Genomic DNA, 18967 nt, shown 5'->3' on the forward strand with positions numbered 1-18967 from the left:
ATTTCGATTAAAAAAAGGTTAAGAACCACTGTTCTACACGATATTTTGCGTGCCAAACACTCTTTAATCACAATTACAGATACTTGTTTGCCACTTTTTTAATAAGTGAAATAAATTCTCAAACGTAATTTCTCAAACGTTGTGACAATATTGACGTTACCAAGGTAAAGGCATGCTTAATTTAAAAGGTGTAAACAATACCAATGTGAAAACTACCGTTTGTTGATATTAAATAAATTTGTTTTTAGAATGACTACAGTTACAGGTAAACGTATTTTTTGATTTGCAAATGTTAAAATTTGATTGTCGTTTAGGTTTAAACAAGGACAGCAACTATCACTTTCCAATATTGGCATCACTTATCACTTATCAGTAGGGCGATTATTTGTTGACCTAAAAAAAGTCGGCGCTCTTTCACTATTGTACGTAAAAATTAATAAAAAAAAAACTTTCTTTAAATGCCGCATACCACAACACATATTGTTTGGGTTAGGGTTAGCGTTTGGTTGAGGGTGGGTCAAGTTATTATTAATAATAAACATAATATTACTTGACCCACCCTCACCCAAACGCTAAAACGCACCCTAACCCAAACAATATGCGTTGTGGTATGCGGTATTATTTTGTTTTGTGCATAAATTTTCACGTACATAAGTGAAAGAGCGCCAAAAAGTCAATAGTAAATTTTGACCTGAAAAATTAAAATTTTGACCTAAAAATAATTTATTTTGACCTGTTAGAAATACATCGATTTAATTAACCTAAGCGTCGTTAATCATGCGTTTTTTATACCGTATATTGCTCTAATAAAGATATAATACGGTTAAAATGACTTTAAACATAAATCAAAAACAATTTTTTTTGATAAAATTAAACAATAAATTTCAAACAACTGAACGACGAATTTCAAAAAGCTGACTATAGTTTTTTTTTAATTTTGTAAACGATTTACATGCATTTTTATTCGATTTTGACTTGAACTATTTTTGACAAATTTTGACCTAACATGTAAACTTTGACAAAATTTTGACTTTTTTTGACAAGTCAAAAAATAATCGCCCTACTTATCAGTAGAAAAAACAACCTAATTGAATTTTTTTGTCATTTTAAAAGTCAATTTTTAAAATGCTCAAGAAAAACAAGACGCTGGTTATTTCTGAAAAATGTTGTGTAAACTGTAAACAGTTAAAGTAAAAATATTCACATAAAATTAACGAAGACCTATGGTTATCGAAAAATGGGATAATTACAAATCACATGCGAAAAAAATACAGAAAATACTGTTCAAGAGATTTGTCTAAATCAGAAATAAACAACAATATAATGCAAAAAGAAAGTTTGAGCTTAACCTAATGCAACAAACCAGGCCTGGTTGGCTAATTCTTCCAGATTGCGAATACTGTATATTGCTTTAGTGAAGATATATAATACAGTTGAAATGTCTTTGAATATAAATCAAAACTAAATGTTGTTAATAATATTTAAACTGAACGACAGTTTAAAAAAACTGACTATCTTTGTTTTAATTTTGTAAACAATTTTTGTGCATTTATAATCGATTTTGACTTAAAATAAGTATCAAGGCTGGTTCACACTAGACGCGTTAACGTCTAGCGTTTGGCGTCTAACTGCTAACGTTGTTCAATTCACACATAACGCGGTGCCAGCGTTAACGGCAAATTTCCTCGCTTCTAACCGAAAGCGTCAAAGTTGAAATACTAACCGAAAGCGTCAAAGTTGAAATATTTTTTAAAAACGCTTTACGTTAACGCTAGACGCGTCTAGTGTGCACCAGTTCGTACGCCAGTATATGATTTCAGTATGTACGCCATTTCAGTACATACGCCAGTAGTAAAGATGCAGATTTTATGTAACTTTATTTGTTTGGTCATATTTTATTATGAGTCGCACAACAAAACTTGCAATAAAAGTGGGTCGCGAACTTAAAAAGGTTGGGAAGCACTGCTTTAAAGTATAGGATCACTAGTGTCATAGGCCCAAACTCCAAAAACAGGGCGTTTATTTAACTCGTAACAACATGAACAACAAATTGCTTACTACTAAAATCACAAACAAAACATGACAGTCCTTAAAAAAACAATTAACGCCACAATGTGTACTTTATCTTGTAATATCATCCTGCAATACGACGAAGGCATAACGAATACTGGTAAACTTTGCTTATAAGAGATAGCTTATGCACTGTCTGCCTCTAAACAACCAACTTCCCTAAAACACATTTATTTATTCACTAAATGCGATGTAACTTAGTCAAATTCCATGGCATTTTGACGGCATGCAATAAATCCAGAATGTCTTGAACGCTCTACACACCCATATATGACTAGTGTATATAATAAACTTAAATATTTGGTAGCATTATGTTTGGACAATCTTGGGTAGGATTCCATTACCTACCAAGATAATGGTATAGGCCTGGGGTCGGCAATCTATGGTCCACTGGCCGGATCCGGCCCGCTAATGGAATTCATCCGGCCCACCGCCCCTTTGAAAAAATAAACGAGTCCATTTTAAATACATTTTGACTATTTTAACTTTGTAAGTGCGAAAAATTTCCGCACTTAGCGCGAACGCTCTTTCTAAGTCCAGTTTGTTTACTTTTGAGGCTGTCTTTTGAACTAGAGCAGCGCTTCTTTACCATTGCGCCGTGGAAGGCTGCCAAGTGCGTAGCGGACAAATGGAAAACAAGTTCAAAATTTTTTTTGGTGTATTGTAATGTTATACAGTACTTGAGTCCTGTTAGCGTGTTGTTTATAGCTTTATGAGAATGCAAACTTTTTCACATAAACATAGATGTTCTTCTGAGCTCCTGAAAAAAGCGGTCACGTTTGTAACAGGAATTACTTATAACAGTTATCACTAAAACCTTCCTTATTATAAGTGCTAACCTTTGTGTATTAAGAATGTAAAATATATTTCCCCAAATTAAAATTCATAAACCAATTATAGTGTTTATAAAGATGCCTTAAGCTCTTCAGGCAATTCTTATTTATTTTGTCCAATGTTTTGGCTACCTATGCAGGATGCCTTTTCATGGAATGCAACCAAATCTGCTCAAAAGTCGAAAGAGTAAAGTGACAAAAAAAGATATTACGCTATAACCATTAACACCTGTTATTATTCAGCTAAAAATAACACAGCCATTTTTATGGTTATTATTTTTTATTGGTAGTTACCTGCATAGGAGTCGAAACAGTAGATAAAGTAAATAAGGATTGCGGTAGAGCTTCATTTTAGTGTATTATGCCTGAAAACAACAGCATATTCAAAGATAATGAAAATACTTAAGTTTTAAGTCAATGGTATTACACTATTAACATTACAAGGTTAAAATATATTTAATTATACCTAAAAACATATAATTTACACTTTCTGTCTCTTCTACAGCAATATATGCTGCTAATTTTTAGTTTTTCGTGCAATCTTTTGGCACACCAGTGTATCTCATAACACAAGCATTGGCTTTTGAATCCATTACTAAAGGCTACAGCCTATTTTAACATTGGTTATTTTAATTTTTGTAGCTTCAACAGAAAAACTACTAATTGAAGCTTCAGAAAAAGGAAATGTCGACCTTGTCAAAGATTTAATATATAAATTAAAGGTAAAAAACAAACCCACTGTACGCTTAAGTTAGCATCCGCTGTTTTATTTAAGTAAAAAATTACATTGCTTTAAATCAGTGATTCTTAACCTTTGCCCAACTGTTGAACCCTACATTATTCTGCAAGCTTTCTTTAAACCTTAAAGTCTTTGTTTCTTTCTCTTATGTATGTCATTATTAACCAGGGAAGGATCCTGTGTTATGTATGTGGTGGGCGGTGGCCATGGTTATCAATCCAACCCTGGTTAAGAAACTTCTAGAGTAAATGATTTTGCAGGAGAGGTCTCACCTAGTGTTGTAATGCATTTAGGTCATTGTTTTAATACAAATTGACAGTTTTAACAGGAAACTTATTTTACTTAAATTTAATTATTTAGATCCAAATGACATGACTTGGAAGTTTACACCTAAATCCTGGTCACATAATAGACTTTAACAACCCCAACTTGCAACAAGTGGATGTAAGCGTAGACTATTAATAAAGGAAACTCTGAAATATCACGTCACAATCAGCGACCTACATTCTTATCGCTGTACACTAACTACCCAGGTTTGGATAGTGTGTTTCTCCTTGTTTCGTTCTTTTCTACAGTCTGCCTTGGCAGTACATACATACTTAGGTTCAGTGCATCCTCATTATGTTGAAAATAAAAAAAGATATATTGTTAAAAAAACTGTCTTCCACTGTATGAGGTTTGATATTCTTACTTTGTCTTACTACAACCTCCAACCATTATGCTCCAGGCTTGAAAGTGTTTTTTAAAAATGATATGACTTATTTAAGTGGCTTTAGTTTGATGCCTTTTAAATAAATTGGTTTGTTAAAGTCAATTATTCAAGGTGAAAAAAGTTAACTTGCTGTTTGTTTTGTCCAAATCAAGTTTTTTTGAAAAAAAAAAGTCCCAGTCCAAGTCATCATTTGCCTAAGTCAACTCCCAGTCATGTCATTATTGGATCAAGTCAACTTTATGTTGAGTCATTGACATAATAATAAAAGTTTAAACTAATGAACTTGGTAAACTCGTCGGCAAAAATTCATTTTGGTCAAAGGAGTATAAAAACTTTTATTACTTTCAAATACTCCAAAATAACCACAAACATTAGAATTGAACATCCTTTGAAAGTTTTTATTTCTTCTATTTTTGCTTTCTATTTTTTTGTTTGAGCACAGTCATATAGTTTGGGGGGTATCACTTTGTGCCTGGATCCGCTGCTTGTATTGACGTCATTTAATATCAGATTACATTGCGATCTGTTTATTTTATTGGTATCTGAATAAAAAAGTATCGCACATACCTTGACCCACCTGTAAAATATTACCTTTTAATTAATTTTTTTTTTATAAATATTTTCACTCTAGTATCGGAGGAGTAACGATATTGTCACTTATTATCGAGTATAGGCTCCACTTAGATATTATCACACGTATCTACTCACATGAGTAAAGATGCCTAGCTATGTTTCTAAAAGGATTTATAAATACCAAACGTTAATCAGGTTGTAAATAAATATAATGTGCATTAACTTTATAAGACCTATTATGCTATTACTATTTATCTATCATTATCTATGTATATTTGTTTAAATTTTCTTTTTTTTAATTTTAGGAATGGGGGCAATTTGTACATTATAACAGTATTTACCTTTAGAATAAATACAATTTATGACATGCTGCTTGATTTAATGCCATCTATAGATTGTCTCAGTCAATATGTTTACCTATAAGACTTAAGGCTGGATATGCCGTGTTTTCACAACATGAAAATCACACTGTTGTTTTTAAATACAATGATAGATGACAGAATAATATTACTTTATGGGTAAATATATTTTCTTGTACAAAATTTATAAATTATACATTATTATACATTATTTAATAATGCCATAAAAAAAATCAACGGAAATTATGTTGATTAAATTCTACTTGTACCTTTGGCAAGGCTTATTTATTGGTTTATATCACTAATTTTCTAGGTAGACCCAAATTTTAGTAGCTGTGATACTGGAGGAGAACTTCGAGCAGCATTGCACAGAGCAGCAGCTTATGGTCATGTTAAAACAGCCATAGCATTGTTAGAGGTATGTTTCTTGTCTAGTTAAACTTATTTGCAATTGCTAGGGTTGTTCATCTATAGAACTTAGAATAATAGGTTTTAAATATAAAATAACAAATCAAGAGTACTGGAATCCTAGTAAATTGTAATTGTTTTTATTTATTTATTTTTTGGGTGGGTGGGTGGGTGGGGGGGGGGATTCATAAAATACTCTATAGTGACAAAACTTGTTTAATTAATTGCAAACTATTTGCAAGCATATCCATATTGTATCAGAAAATTTAATTACAAATAATTAACATTATAAACAACTGCCAGATAAAGCTAATTGTGTTGCATAACTGAACAAAAACATAAAACAGACTCATTTTAGCCCCATGGTTGGAGCAATATAACACAATGAACTTTTTCAAAACTTTCTGAGCGAATTGCTCTCACATTGGCAAACACAAGAGGGCAAAATCCCAACCATGATAATGTTAAATGCGCCCTAAACACCATAAATTCTAGCACTACTTACAAACGCTTCCATATAAGCTGTATTTTTGTGGTGAATAAGACAGAGGTTCTTAAACTGGGGTCCACGAACCTAAGGTACGTGAACTAGTTTTAGGGGGTCCATGAGAGCCTAATTGAAAGATTAGTGTTTATTTAAGAAGTAATGAAATTTTCAAAGAAAAAGAGTTTATTTAAAAATAAAACATTTTTGCTCTGAATGTATTTACTCTAACATTGATTGTACCAAAAACAGCAGATTTTTAAGTTTATTTGTATTGTGACGTAAATTTATGACGTCATCTTTACAAATTTCTTTCCTAAACTGGTCCATGTGAAGCAAAAAGTTCTTTAGGTTTCCGTGGTGTTAGAACCCCTGGATTAAGAGGTCACATTAAAGCAGTGGTCCTTAAACTTTTTTGATCGCGACCCAAATCTGAGTTTTATGAGCATCTCACGACCCAAGCCTCAAACATAAAAAAATGAATTTTTTCTAATAAGCATAAAATAAAAATAAAAACGAGAACCAAATATAGTAGCCTACACAGTTCTATGAAACAATGATTGATTACAAACAAATGCTTTCTTAGCAGCTACTGTAGTTGGCTATGGCTATACTGTAGCTGGCCACCCCATCCGTCAGAAATCAGTGCAGTTCTAAGCAAAAAGGTCTACGACAATCAGTGCATTCAAAGGATCAAAAAGTCTGACTTTTAGACTTTGAGGTCTTGGACAATGCACTAATTTGCATTAACAAATGTGCATAAGAAGATTAAGTTTAACAATACTTGACCCAACCAAACCCAAACGCTAACCAGCGCCCTAACCCAAATAATGTGCGATAATTTAATAATTATAACGCTTCAGGCCCCAATACCTCAATTTGTGACGTAATAATCTTAAATACAATTGACGAGAAACCATCTTATGCCCATCCGAGTTTGGGCTTTTTTCCCCAGCATTTAAAGAATTATTAAAATAACGCACATTATTTGGGTTAGGATTCGGGTTAGCGTTAGGGTTTAGGTGGGTCAAGTGTTATTAATCCTATCTCATACTTTTTGTTATCTTTTCTGAACTTTTAATGAATATTTTTAATTTATCTACGCCGGAAGTTTACCTAAAGGTCCAAATCAGTGCATTGCCAGGACATCAAGGTCTAAAAGTCTAGACTTTTCTGCCATTGGATGCCCTGATTGTTGTAGACCTTTTTGCTTAGAAATGCACTGATTTCTAACGGATCGGGTGAGCTGGCTGCCATAAAAACGTTCATAAAACCACTTATGACGCAATAATCCAGGTTACAGATTTGAAGCCATGTGAAAAGCTTATCATGCAATAATTCCGTTATGATTGAATTGAAAATACTTGAAAAATGAAATGAAAAAAGTTTGTTTGCGTAGGATTGAATCACCATAGAGCGACCCTTTAGGTGTAGTAAAGACCTTTTTATTTGTGCAAGTTTGTCAATATGTATTAAAGTTTTTGAATTACCTAATATTTAAGATGGCAATCAATTAAAAGTATCCAATTTTTTTAACATTGAAGATATGCATTTTGGAGGGTCTAAATTCAGCAAATTTTGTGCAACTCTATTTGTGGTAAAAAAAATAGAGAAAATGCTGTATGTCTTTGTTTTTATCAAAGTAGAAACTAAACTGTTTCTGTTAGTATTATTTAAAAATTCACTAACTTTTTACCATGCTGCACACCAATGAAAACGATTTGGTTTGTTACCTAATTAAAAATTGCATTGACCTGGTTGTTTATATAAAAAAAATACTGTGTTGTGCAGTTAGCTGCAAGCTAAGATTTAAGGGTTGGATGATAGTGTTTGGTCGAATTATATTAAAGAAAACATGTACAAATAGGCGCTTAAATGTAAGTTTAACAATGTCATTATGTAAATCAGCATCAAACATTCGTGTTGGTTGTTATGTCACAATTATGAATTGTATGAAGATAAGTTGTGGATTGCTAGGTGTAAATTCATTATCATTCCAGAAAATATGATTTTTTTACAGCACAACATATGTGATAGTGTGCACGACACCTTTTTAACTAAAAATATAAGACAAGAAATTTGTTGAGTGGAGCATGACAATTTTTTGGAATAAAGCAGGGGTGTCCAACATGCGGCAATGCGGCATGCATGTCAAATGTGGCATGCGCCCGTATATAAAATGTTATAAGGCCATTGACTTAATTAAGTGGTTCACTTTGGAAAATATATGTTTTTTGATAAATAAAATATAAAAGATTTGCTTGTAAAGCAAAAATTTATTTTATCGATAGTTTAGGTTTGTATAACTTTCATTTCACTCTAGACTGCAACATCGTACAACATTTTGGCCACAGTGAACAGACTAAAAGATGCAAAATAATCTCTTGAACAAAACATACTAGGGAGAAAAATAAGATTCCTTCAAGCAAAATTTTGGTATTTAAGTTAAAGTCGGCCACAAATAGTGTTTAGGTACACATGCTCTTCCCCTGGACCCAATCATGGTCAGCGCAACCCATTATCAGGGCTAAGTATATGTGTGTGACAGGTCAACAGAGAAGGCAGCCTTCTAAAAAACAGTACCGTATACAGCGCTATTTAACTGAAAATTTAGGTTGCAACCCACTATTTATGGACCTCTGCCGTAAAGGTTGTGCCTACAAAATGCTGATTGTAGTTTTGCCAAAGCCTGAGTGTCAAAGGTTAAGAACTACTAGACAGTTAGAGAAAACACCTATTGGCCATCCCTGGCCTCCCCTAAATTTCCAAGACAGCCTTAAATTCATAGACTTTATTATGGTAGTGTTATTTTTACTATTTATAATTTTGTTTTATTATAGAGTTCAACTTTTAAAAGCACTTCTGCTCTTTTTATTACAGAGTGGTGCCGATCCCAATCAAAAAAGTTCATCTAAGCGCCTTCCCCTTCATGAAGCATGTATCGGTGGACATTTTGCTGTGGTCGAATTGTTGGGTAATTGTTATTTATACATTTTTTTAAGTTTGAACAAAGGCAATTTAACAGAGTAGGTTTCATAAAATCAGACTGTTGCATCTGCAAAACAAGTAAAGCTGTAATTATGCTTTTAGTGAGTTTTACAAACAATATCAATGAGCAAGATGTAAACGGGCACACACCTTGTCACCTTGCTGCCCTGAATGGAGAAGCTGAGTGTGTCAAACTTCTTTTAACACGTGGTTAGTACTTTAATAAATTATAAAAAAAAAACATTTTCGAGTTCAACATGAAAGAAATTTATTTTGTCCCTCAATTGGACTTGTTGCTTATTAATATGTGTACATAATTGCTTGGACTGCAGCAAAATCGGACCGAAAACAAACATCATCAAAGAGTTGGAATATGGCCTGAACACATCAAAATAAGACCTAAACCTCCAGAACAAGCTTTAAATAACCTCTTATCTAAATGAAATCCGACCTCTTACAGCTAACTCCCTTAATAACTTCAACCCCAACCAAAATTATAATTCTAACCCCACCACTTCCCACCCCGAACCACGAACAGGAGCGCTCAAACGTTGATACCAAAACAAATGATGCCAGACCTATGGCGCCCAATCATCATGTACCCTATCTCACCGACTTCTAGGCAATTTGGGGGTATTTAAGCAATTTGGTACATATTTTGATAAGTTTAGGACGTATTTTGTCAGGTTTAACTACTTTTTTAACGAGTTTGGGTGTTATTCCTATTAATTATTATTGATTTAAGACTTGGTAGTTTTGCACCTGTATTTATTTAATGCAACCTTTTTCGTATTTTGTTTTTGTAAAATATTTTGGTTAAAGCAATTTCAAAATACGAAAGTTGCGTAATTTGTACTTAACATCGAGATTAGTCGCTGAAGAACATTCTTTTAAACAAAATTAGGGCAAACAATGGCCTTATAACAACAATCTCGCTAAAATAATTTTAAATAATGTCATTATATTGAAAACTGCTAACTTTTTTATCGAAACGAACAATAAGACCTGTAAGGCAGCAATATCCAAACCGGAAATATCGCAATAATATCTTCGTCTAATAAGACCCAATCCTGTCGAAATAAGTCCTAAATTCATCGAAATCTTAAACGGCCTAAATAACGCTTTAAACTGTGGGAAAAGGGTATTAAAGGCCACCTGTCTGACATCGGCTGTTTTGGTATCGACGTTTCAGCACCGTTGTTTTGGCACCAGACTGTTTGCCCATGTTTGGGTTGTAGATCAGGTTAAAATTTGGGTTAGTGTTGCAATTATTAGGGAAGTTGGTGGTGAAGTTAAGGGTGGGGTTTGGGCTAGGTTAAAGTTTCTTCGGACTCGATTTTGGCTGTTTGGGTCTTATTCTGACGAATGTAGATCTTATTTCGATTTAGATGTTATTTCAAATAGTTATAGGTATCCATTTATTTTAGTCTTATTCGGCACTGTGTTTTGTTCTGACCTTGATGTCATTCTAATTTCGATATGTTGCTTGAGTCCGTTTTTATCTGCCCGATGTGTCAGATCTCCTTCTGATCTAAATTAAAACGTATAATAATAAAAACGAAATAAACAATTTTTTAGCATTGTTTTTATGACGTAACTTTGTGTCATCTTTGTTCTAGGTTGTTTTCCACTATTGGGTGACAAAGAAGGACAAACTGTTGCACATACTTGCTGTATCAGAGACAAGCCCAACATTCTAAAGCAACTCTTCAATGAAGGAGTGGATCTAGAGATGGTGGACAACCGCGGCAAATTCCCGATACACATTGCAGCAACAAATGGAAGTAGGATATTTCTAAAATACGTCAAACACGGTCCTGGTAGACTCGTGGTCGTGAGCTTAAACCTCGCCGCGATAAAGATTTCTCTCACTTTGCCTTGCTTGCACTACAATCCTGATTAGGCCCAACTGATTTCAGTAATAGCCCTGTCCGGTATAATATTATAAGTATGTTGTAAATTTGGTAGGTTCTACTTTAGCAGGACTTCATTACACTACATACCTAGATGGATTTATGGGTTAATTAAGTCAAATTCGTTTTAATGTACAGATGGAACAGACACATTTGTTCCAATAACTAAGATGATTATAAAAAAACATCCAGAAACACACTGAATCAGGCATAGCATTTTAGTCATTACAATAAACTGCAGATTAGGATTATTTAAATAATTAAGTTAGCGCACTGTTTTTCGATAGGATTGTGAATACTATTTTAATAATATAATGCAGGGGTGGCCATCCATTCATAGACCAAGAGCCACATTTCTTATTTGGTTAACCACAAAGAGCCACTACTTAAACAATGATAGAAATGAATAAAAAAACTGTACTTGAATCGACAAAAGGAAATGGATCTGATCATCCCGTTATTTTGTTGGTTTGGGTAAAACATGACGCCTAAAAAAATAGGCCTTGTATGCCCATATGCAACGTAAACCATCAATACATTCAAGTGTAATGCGAATAAGTCATTGCCCTGTAAATGTTGACAAACTGCAATAGGCGTGTTTATAATGACAAGATTTCTCAAAATGGTTCAAGGCATATTACAAAAGGTAAATAAGTTTCGCGCAAAGCGCAAAACATTAAGTAACCTACCCCGAGCAGACCGTTCACATCCAAAATCTCAAAACAACCTTAACGTAATAGCCGCATGCGGTTCGCTAATCCCGGTTTGTCACCCCTGATAATTCAAATAGTATAAGGAATTATAAGCTTATAAAATTATACCCGCTTTATGTGATATATTAGTAAGCGTTTTGCTGTGTGAAAGTCAACAAAAAGGTAACATGACTAAATTGTTTTTTTCTCGGTATAGCTGCCTATGAAAAATAATAACTTTCAAAAATGTCATTAGCCATTCTGGATCCTGTTTCGTTAACATTTTTTATAAAACCAATCCAAGACTGAGTAGGGGAATACGTGGGTGTTTAATTTATAGCGCCAAGCAATCAATTGCCGCTTCTACACGGGTTAGGATATGTCGTCGCTTTAGGTTAAACTTTCAGCTACTTGTTTAAATTCGACTTATTTTCCTTTGAAAATACTTTAGAAAACTTATTAAAGCGCACTCTACAGGCCTCAGTCTACATGGGACTACAGTACTTCAACTGGTTGAGGTTGAAAAACTCGAACGTATAAATAATTCAGATACAAGTTTTAATATATTATATAATCCTTACTTAGTGTATAATTTGGATTATTTGTTAATCCCGATACCTTCCCTGCGGTTTATGATACCACTTTTATTTTCATGACCAGGTCTTTCATGTTTACTCTCTCTTGTAAACTTGGGTGGCGATGTAAATGGAAAGGATTTGTTAGGTCGCAGCCCCCACCACTTCGCTGCCGCTAACAATAAGTTAAAGTGCCTGCAGTTCCTAGCAAAACAAGGTTCTTAAAAAATTTTGTATAAATTACAAATTCCAATCTGAAATATTTATGGAATCACCGCTTTTTCAAGATCTTAAAATGTGTAAAAAAATATGCTTCAATTATTATTATTAATTATATACTGTTGTTTACCGATTATATATCATCTTTATTAGTCGTACGAGTAGTGCTTGTTTGGTGAAGGTGCTAAGCTTCAGTCATTGGATGTACATGGTCGGTCAGTCGTTCATTTTGCCGCTAAGGACGGTGCAGCAGAAGTGCTTCACTGGCTGCTTGAAAGCGGAGCCGACGTTGATATCATTGATGGTAGAGAAAATGTGGTTTATAGGTTATTGTACGTTTTAAATTTGAATTTAGTAGCGAATTTCGATGACATATCACTTGTATCCCTTGCAAAGGCCCGTGTTGTGTCGCTCTTGTACCTGCAACCCATATATATATATTTTTTTCAGCTAGATAAATGAATATGTTTTTTAGCAACTAGATTTATGTGAGGTAGGTTTAATTGTGAAAGTGTACAATAATGAGCAGATGGATGAATTTTATAAGGGATGACTTTGAAAAACATAATGCTGCAACGTTAAGTAAAAAAACCATAAAGTTGTATCTTAATAAAAAGTGCCTTTATTTGGTTTAAATTTTCAAAAATTTTCATTTTTACATTTGGCAGAATTTTTTTTTCAATTTTGCAGTTTGATCGATGAATGGCATTAACGAAGACGATTTGTTATAAACAACAAACAATTCGAAAATGTAACGAAGACAAAATCTAAATTAAAAAAAATTGCTTCAATACTTATTTTCAAGTAATTTTTCTTTTAGTTAACGAATACTGTAGATTTAGGACTTAAACAACAGATTTATGCTGTAAAATGTAATGCTTTAATAAACTGTGCTTCTCAAACACTGTGGGCAAATAAAATATATTACCGGTTCGTCGACTATACAAATTTATTTTATGTCAATTAGTATGATCAGTTTTTCGCCAATTCCTTTAAAACAGAAGCACTGTTTATGATAAGATGTAATTTTATTCCAAAACTAATTTTAACAAAAGTTTCCGACAGATCTGATATCAATGGGCGTCATTGAGGCTGCGCAGTCGGTCCAAAACAATCCGAGCCCGACTCCAGTCAAAATAATATATTCAAATCCGACTCCGGGCAAATTCCCTGGCTCCGCTAATTCACGACCGGTCACGGCACTATGATATGTTTTCCACCCATACGTCGATAAAATAGGGTGGATACACAGCAATTCACTCAAGGTTATCAGATAACTCAATACGTGGGTGAAATATTATACCATATGCTTTTCCCACCATCACAATTACAGTTTGCTGCCCTATCGTTTCGAAAAAAGAGTCACGTTTAAAATACTTTTGCATTCGTGGAATAGTTACCATTGAATCAAGCATCTATTCCAGTTTTCTATTATTTTACATTTTAACGAAACATTTATAATATTTTTTTTAATTAATGCAACGCACGCTTTTAACGATGGCAGCGAAGATTTAGGGCTTAGGCATTATGCAAAAATGAGCATATTTAGTTGTTAAGGATTGTTAATGGGCGCCCTCTTCTGTGGTTTGCAGTGGGGTCCTAATTGATGAAATTACGTCCCTGGTTGATGTAGAATTCTTAAAAGGTTTAGGCATTTTCTACATCACATCCTATGTCATTGCGTTATTCAACTGTACACACAACAATCTTTAATTTGTGCAGACAACGGCGAAACTCCTTTACACCTTGCAACCAAAAACGGACACGGACATTGCACCAACTGTCTATTGCAACACAACGCTAATTACAGCATAGAAAACAACAGCGGAGACAACGTTCTGCAATGTGCACGCAGTGCCGGACACCCAGGGCTTTTGCAGGGTAAAAGTGTCTATAAATTGATGTGAATTTTCTAACAGTGACTGAAAACACTGTACCTTTAAGCCTAAAATATTCTCCTTTTTTCTTTTTTAAGATGTTGTCGAAAACAAAGTTTGCTGTCCTATGTGTAACAAGCAGTATGAAGTGGTAAACTGGGAAAATCGTAACCAGCCTAACAATGTAAAGAGGTATCTGGGCAACGCACACAGTGGATACGCTTTGCCCAGGATAACATTGAAGTAAGGGTATTGTATGACTTGTTAAGCTAACAAGACAACATGCGAAATATCTCTGAAATGTCTATTTGGCGAGATTTGTCTGACCAAATATTGTTTTATTATTTAGCCAAACTCCCAATTAATCCATGCAAGCGTAACTAACCTCCAAAATTGTGGTAATGTACCGCTAGCCAGCCAATTGTAACTTTCTAGCAGTAACTTATTTGTTATATGGTAATGGTCTGCGGAGTCGGACTCGGGACTCGAGCAGTCGGTTTGTTTTGATGCAGTCGGACTCGGGACTCGATTATGATAAATCTACCCGAGTCCGACATGCGCATGCGCTGTAGTAAATTTTAAAACTGATATGTCCGCCAACTGGAAATTGTAAAGGTGGAATAGCATAGGGTGGAATACTTTCCAACCATGTATTGTGAGTGAAATGAATTATACGATAAGTGGATTGCTGAATATCCACGTTATTTTAGTAACATAAGTTGGCGGAATACAGGCTGTAGAGCAGGGGCCGGACTCGGGACTCTACGAAATCGCACATTTGACCGAACTCGGACTAGGGACTCGGGTTTCTATTTTCGGCCGGAGTCGGACTCGGGTTGTTTTTAACCGACTCCGCAGCCCTAAATGTAACCATTTTTTTCAAATGTCGGCTATAAAACGTGACAACATGGTAAGTAATTGTGATGAGGAGGCCGCGGTTTCTTGGCTACTTACATTGGGTTTTACCACACAAAATGCAGCTTTCATTTTGCTTTAACTATTAGTTTATTAACGTAACAAATTAAAAATCATGTATTTAGCGAACGGCATTAAATTCTAACTTTTAAATTCCTCGGTTTATTTTTTTTTAAATTACTTTAGTTGCGGTTTGATTCGTTAAAAGCTTTGGCGCCTGTTACATGGTGTCTGCATTTAATTTTAGAGGGGAGCAATTTGTCGATTATACAACAAGGAACTCTGATAAACTAAGAGCTGACTATAATTTATGCTACCCATAACTTACAACTAAAACTACAGCAACCAACGGTCAGCCACATTCTTGGAGAAAAACCGCAAGCGTCGCGACGAGATCCTACTTCGCAAAGCCAGGAGGGAACAGAAAGAGAAGCATCCTGTGCGCGACCTAGCAGCCAAGTACTATGGAAATTATCCACGTCAACTGCATGACCGTGATCCATCTGGACTGTGACAAGTTCAGTTTGTAGGAGAAAACATGAAAGCGTGATGCACCTTTTTTATATAATCAGTGAAACACATTGAAAGCCGTTGGACCCAAAGTTTATGGCACAACGTAAAATTTGTAGATTCATATATTTATTTGTCGTGACTGTTCAAATAATGAATTTATTTTTGACCTAAACAATATGGACTGGTTGCTGTATGCAAACGGCGATTGCGCGAAATCGATTACATCGTTATAGCTTTTGTATTAAAAGTAACGCCTGTCAAATCCAAAACTTAAACCAAATAAACGAACTGTGTTAGGTTACTTTTTATGACGTCACGCTTAGATGTAACTATACCACGTCAAATTTTGACGCCACCGTATGACGTCATCTCTGAAATGAACAAAATTCCTAGATCCGCGCCTGCACGTGAATATGCAAATACGTTTTTGCTTTTTGTGCTATTTTATCTTTAAAACTCAAGTCATAATTAACTTCAAATAGGTAAATGTTTTATTTGTTTTACGTATTGTCAGCCACAACTATTGGAGCAAACAAGACAAGCAAAGGCGCAGTTGACATTAAAACAACAGACAGAAGTGCTCAATAAATTAGGTTTTTATAAAACATCCGTAAATGTATATTATATGATTTAAAGTTGTTTCAATATTACAAAATGAGATAATCACTATCGTTTTACAATATGTTGAGTGGTTTGATTTTTGCGTTAGACTCCTTACATCAAGGGTCTCAAACTCAAATTGCTCTGAGGGCCAAATGAGTGCGTGTAAAATGCCCAAGGGACGCAATTCATAATGAAATGTCAACCAACAATACCACATAATAAGAACACAATTAAAGATAAACACAAGGCGGCTGATGATCTAGGCTAGTTATTTTTTGTTCTGGCTACGTAACGAGCAGCGTTTTTCATGGACAATGACCTCGATGTTGGCTTTAACTTGTCAGCAAAAAAAAAAAATTATTGTTTGCAAAATGCGGGTTTTAGTTGTTTTGCCCTAGTAAGCATCATATTTATCGCGGTGCTGCATTGTTTCGAAGTACCGATACGCATGCTATCCTATATTCCTTTTTAACAGCTATTATTTGCTGGCAAATAAGGCAATGACTTGTATCTCTGGTCGTGGTGACAAAAATAACCCAACGTTATTGTGACAACTGTACAAAAGTGAATAGGCAACGTGACGTAATAGCAGATCTGTCACCGCGTAAATGGTAGCGTTTGATATGTGATAGTGAAGTTTAGGGCTACCATATTTTTAGCACCCAAAAAGAGGACATTTTCTTGCCTTCAAGTAAAACGAAAATAGAATTGTTACGTTTGAGAAGTACGGCCATATCCACAAATTTTCCTCTGCCTTGGCCACCTTCGAAAAGCAATTCAAAAGTTTCAATTAAATATCACTGAGACAACTTGAAAATAGTGAAGTTTGTTGTCGGTCGCGCGAAGCGCGAAAAAAATTGGTTGAATTGGCGCTAAACTGTAAAATCAGGAGGCTTTTCGAAAAACAATTGCGTCCCCCTGTTGCTGGCCTGTTATCCAATTATATAAAATATGGATAAAAAATTTATAAAAATATGGATAAAAAATTCGAACGGTGGATTACGTTTATCTTTTATCTATAAGTTAGCAAAATTACAATTAAATAGGGCCGTTATACCTTCGATGATATAAAACATACAATGGCACTCAAGGCGACTTTGTGCTCAACAAAGTTAACAAAATTAGATAACAGAAGATTCGCAAATTTTTTTTGGCAGTTTTAATGTTAAAGTTGGCAAAAACAGAGTTTGTACAGCTCTGTAGGAGTGGTGTACAACCAAAACGAAACCATTAGAATCAGTGCAAAAAATGCGGGCCGCGTTTGAGACCTTGCCTTACATGCTGGTGGCGTAAAACCACGTTACATTGTTTAGATAACAACATTTTAAGAGACAAACTGTATTGTATGAGAATGAAAATATTTCGTCCTTATATTATGTCGTCCATAATCAACGTAACATATTTATTTGTTTATGGCTTATTCATCGACCTGTTATTTATCTAAATATAACCATACTGATTCAGCTTAAATGGAATTACTTGCAGGCTTCACTTGGAGATTTTTGTTGTAAACCGTAAGTTCCAAAAATCTTTGTGTGTCCCTGCAATCAAAAGTATTTGATTAAACCTATTAACAGTCACATTGCCGACTAAACCACCGTAAGCTTTATCTATCATCAGTAATACACCAAACCCAAAAAAACGCCACCAAAAATCTGCTGCCAGGCACCTTCCAAAAAGAAAAAATGATAGAAAAGGTCAATCTAGTCACCTTGTGCCATATATCATGTTTTAATAAAAATTGTGGTCGATATAACAACAATATTCAGAGTTCTACCAGCAGTTTTTCAATCAAAAACATCGCTCGCGATCTTCATAAAGTTTGTGGTTGGCGTTACAGTGGGAAAATTTTGTACTGGTTTAGTCCTCTCCATAAAATGCAGATTTTTGCCTAATTAGACAGTTTAAGTTTTTTTCTGATCACAGTATGGTGGGCAACTGTCAAATCCATTAATTTTAGGTAATAAATGTTGATAAATAGTCTGGAAACGCTGTTTAGCACCTTTCTTCATAGGCAGTAATGCAAATTCTACGCACTTTTGGTCCTCTCCAAGATGACGAACGCGCTTTCTAATTGGCTTCAATTTTCAACCACTATATGCCCTATCCAGGTTTCACAAAGATCAGTGGTCGAGAGGCAATTTCAGTCCATTACCAGGAATTCAATTCCTAACGGTACATCATGTCATAAAAAACTCCTACTTTTTATTTAATTTGCCTTAGCCAAGTTAATTAAATAAAACACAATTTGATTTTGCTTTTTGGTGAATATACGGGTAAAGTTGGTTAATACTTTTTACAATATTTCCAACAAAGCTTCCAAAACATGGGAAAAACTGTGTAGGCGCACATAATCAAGCTGTTTTAAAAGTCGCTTAATTACTGAGGTTAAATTAAATTTCTTGTCATAAACTATTCCTTTTAATGTAGGTTTGGCCGGATGTCTTATTTGTAGTGTTTTTCTATATATTTCTTTAATCAAAACTAGCTATTT

General features: G+C 34.4%; 1 protein-coding gene across 3 annotated transcripts; it reads left to right on the forward strand.

Moving 5' to 3' along the window:
* The first annotated feature begins 198 nt into the window (after nt 1-198).
* Nucleotides 199-16241, forward strand: LOC146160390 (uncharacterized). Of its 3 annotated transcripts, XM_083384428.1 has the most exons (11): nt 199-265; nt 3546-3625; nt 5600-5704; nt 9059-9152; nt 9269-9376; nt 10786-10950; nt 12432-12563; nt 12747-12869; nt 14288-14446; nt 14541-14685; nt 15700-16241. In XM_083384428.1, exons 1-11 carry the CDS (start codon nt 250-252, stop codon nt 15869-15871), a joined length of 1299 nt encoding a protein of 432 aa, XP_083240554.1. In that variant the 5' UTR covers nt 199-249; the 3' UTR covers nt 15872-16241. The 3 variants fall into 3 exon arrangements, with proteins under 3 accessions (XP_083240554.1, XP_083240555.1, XP_083240556.1); XM_083384429.1 differs by lacking the exon at nt 12747-12869; XM_083384430.1 differs by lacking the exons at nt 12432-12563; nt 12747-12869.
* The last annotated feature ends 2726 nt before the right edge of the window (nt 16242-18967 follow it).

The sequence above is a fragment of the Ascidiella aspersa genome, chromosome 3, assembly GCF_963924565.1.
Source record: "Ascidiella aspersa chromosome 3, kaAscAspe10.2, whole genome shotgun sequence".
NCBI lineage: Eukaryota > Metazoa > Chordata > Ascidiacea > Phlebobranchia > Ascidiidae > Ascidiella > Ascidiella aspersa.

Excerpts from the sequence above, each read along its gene's own strand:
- LOC146160390 (XM_083384428.1), top strand. Across the intron at positions 9,153-9,268 it reads TGCTGTGGTCGAATTGTTGG|TGAGTTTTACAAACAATATC; the intron begins GTAATTGTTATT and ends TTATGCTTTTAG. Across the intron at positions 12,564-12,746 it reads GCAGTTCCTAGCAAAACAAG|GTGCTAAGCTTCAGTCATTG; the intron begins GTTCTTAAAAAA and ends TGTTTGGTGAAG.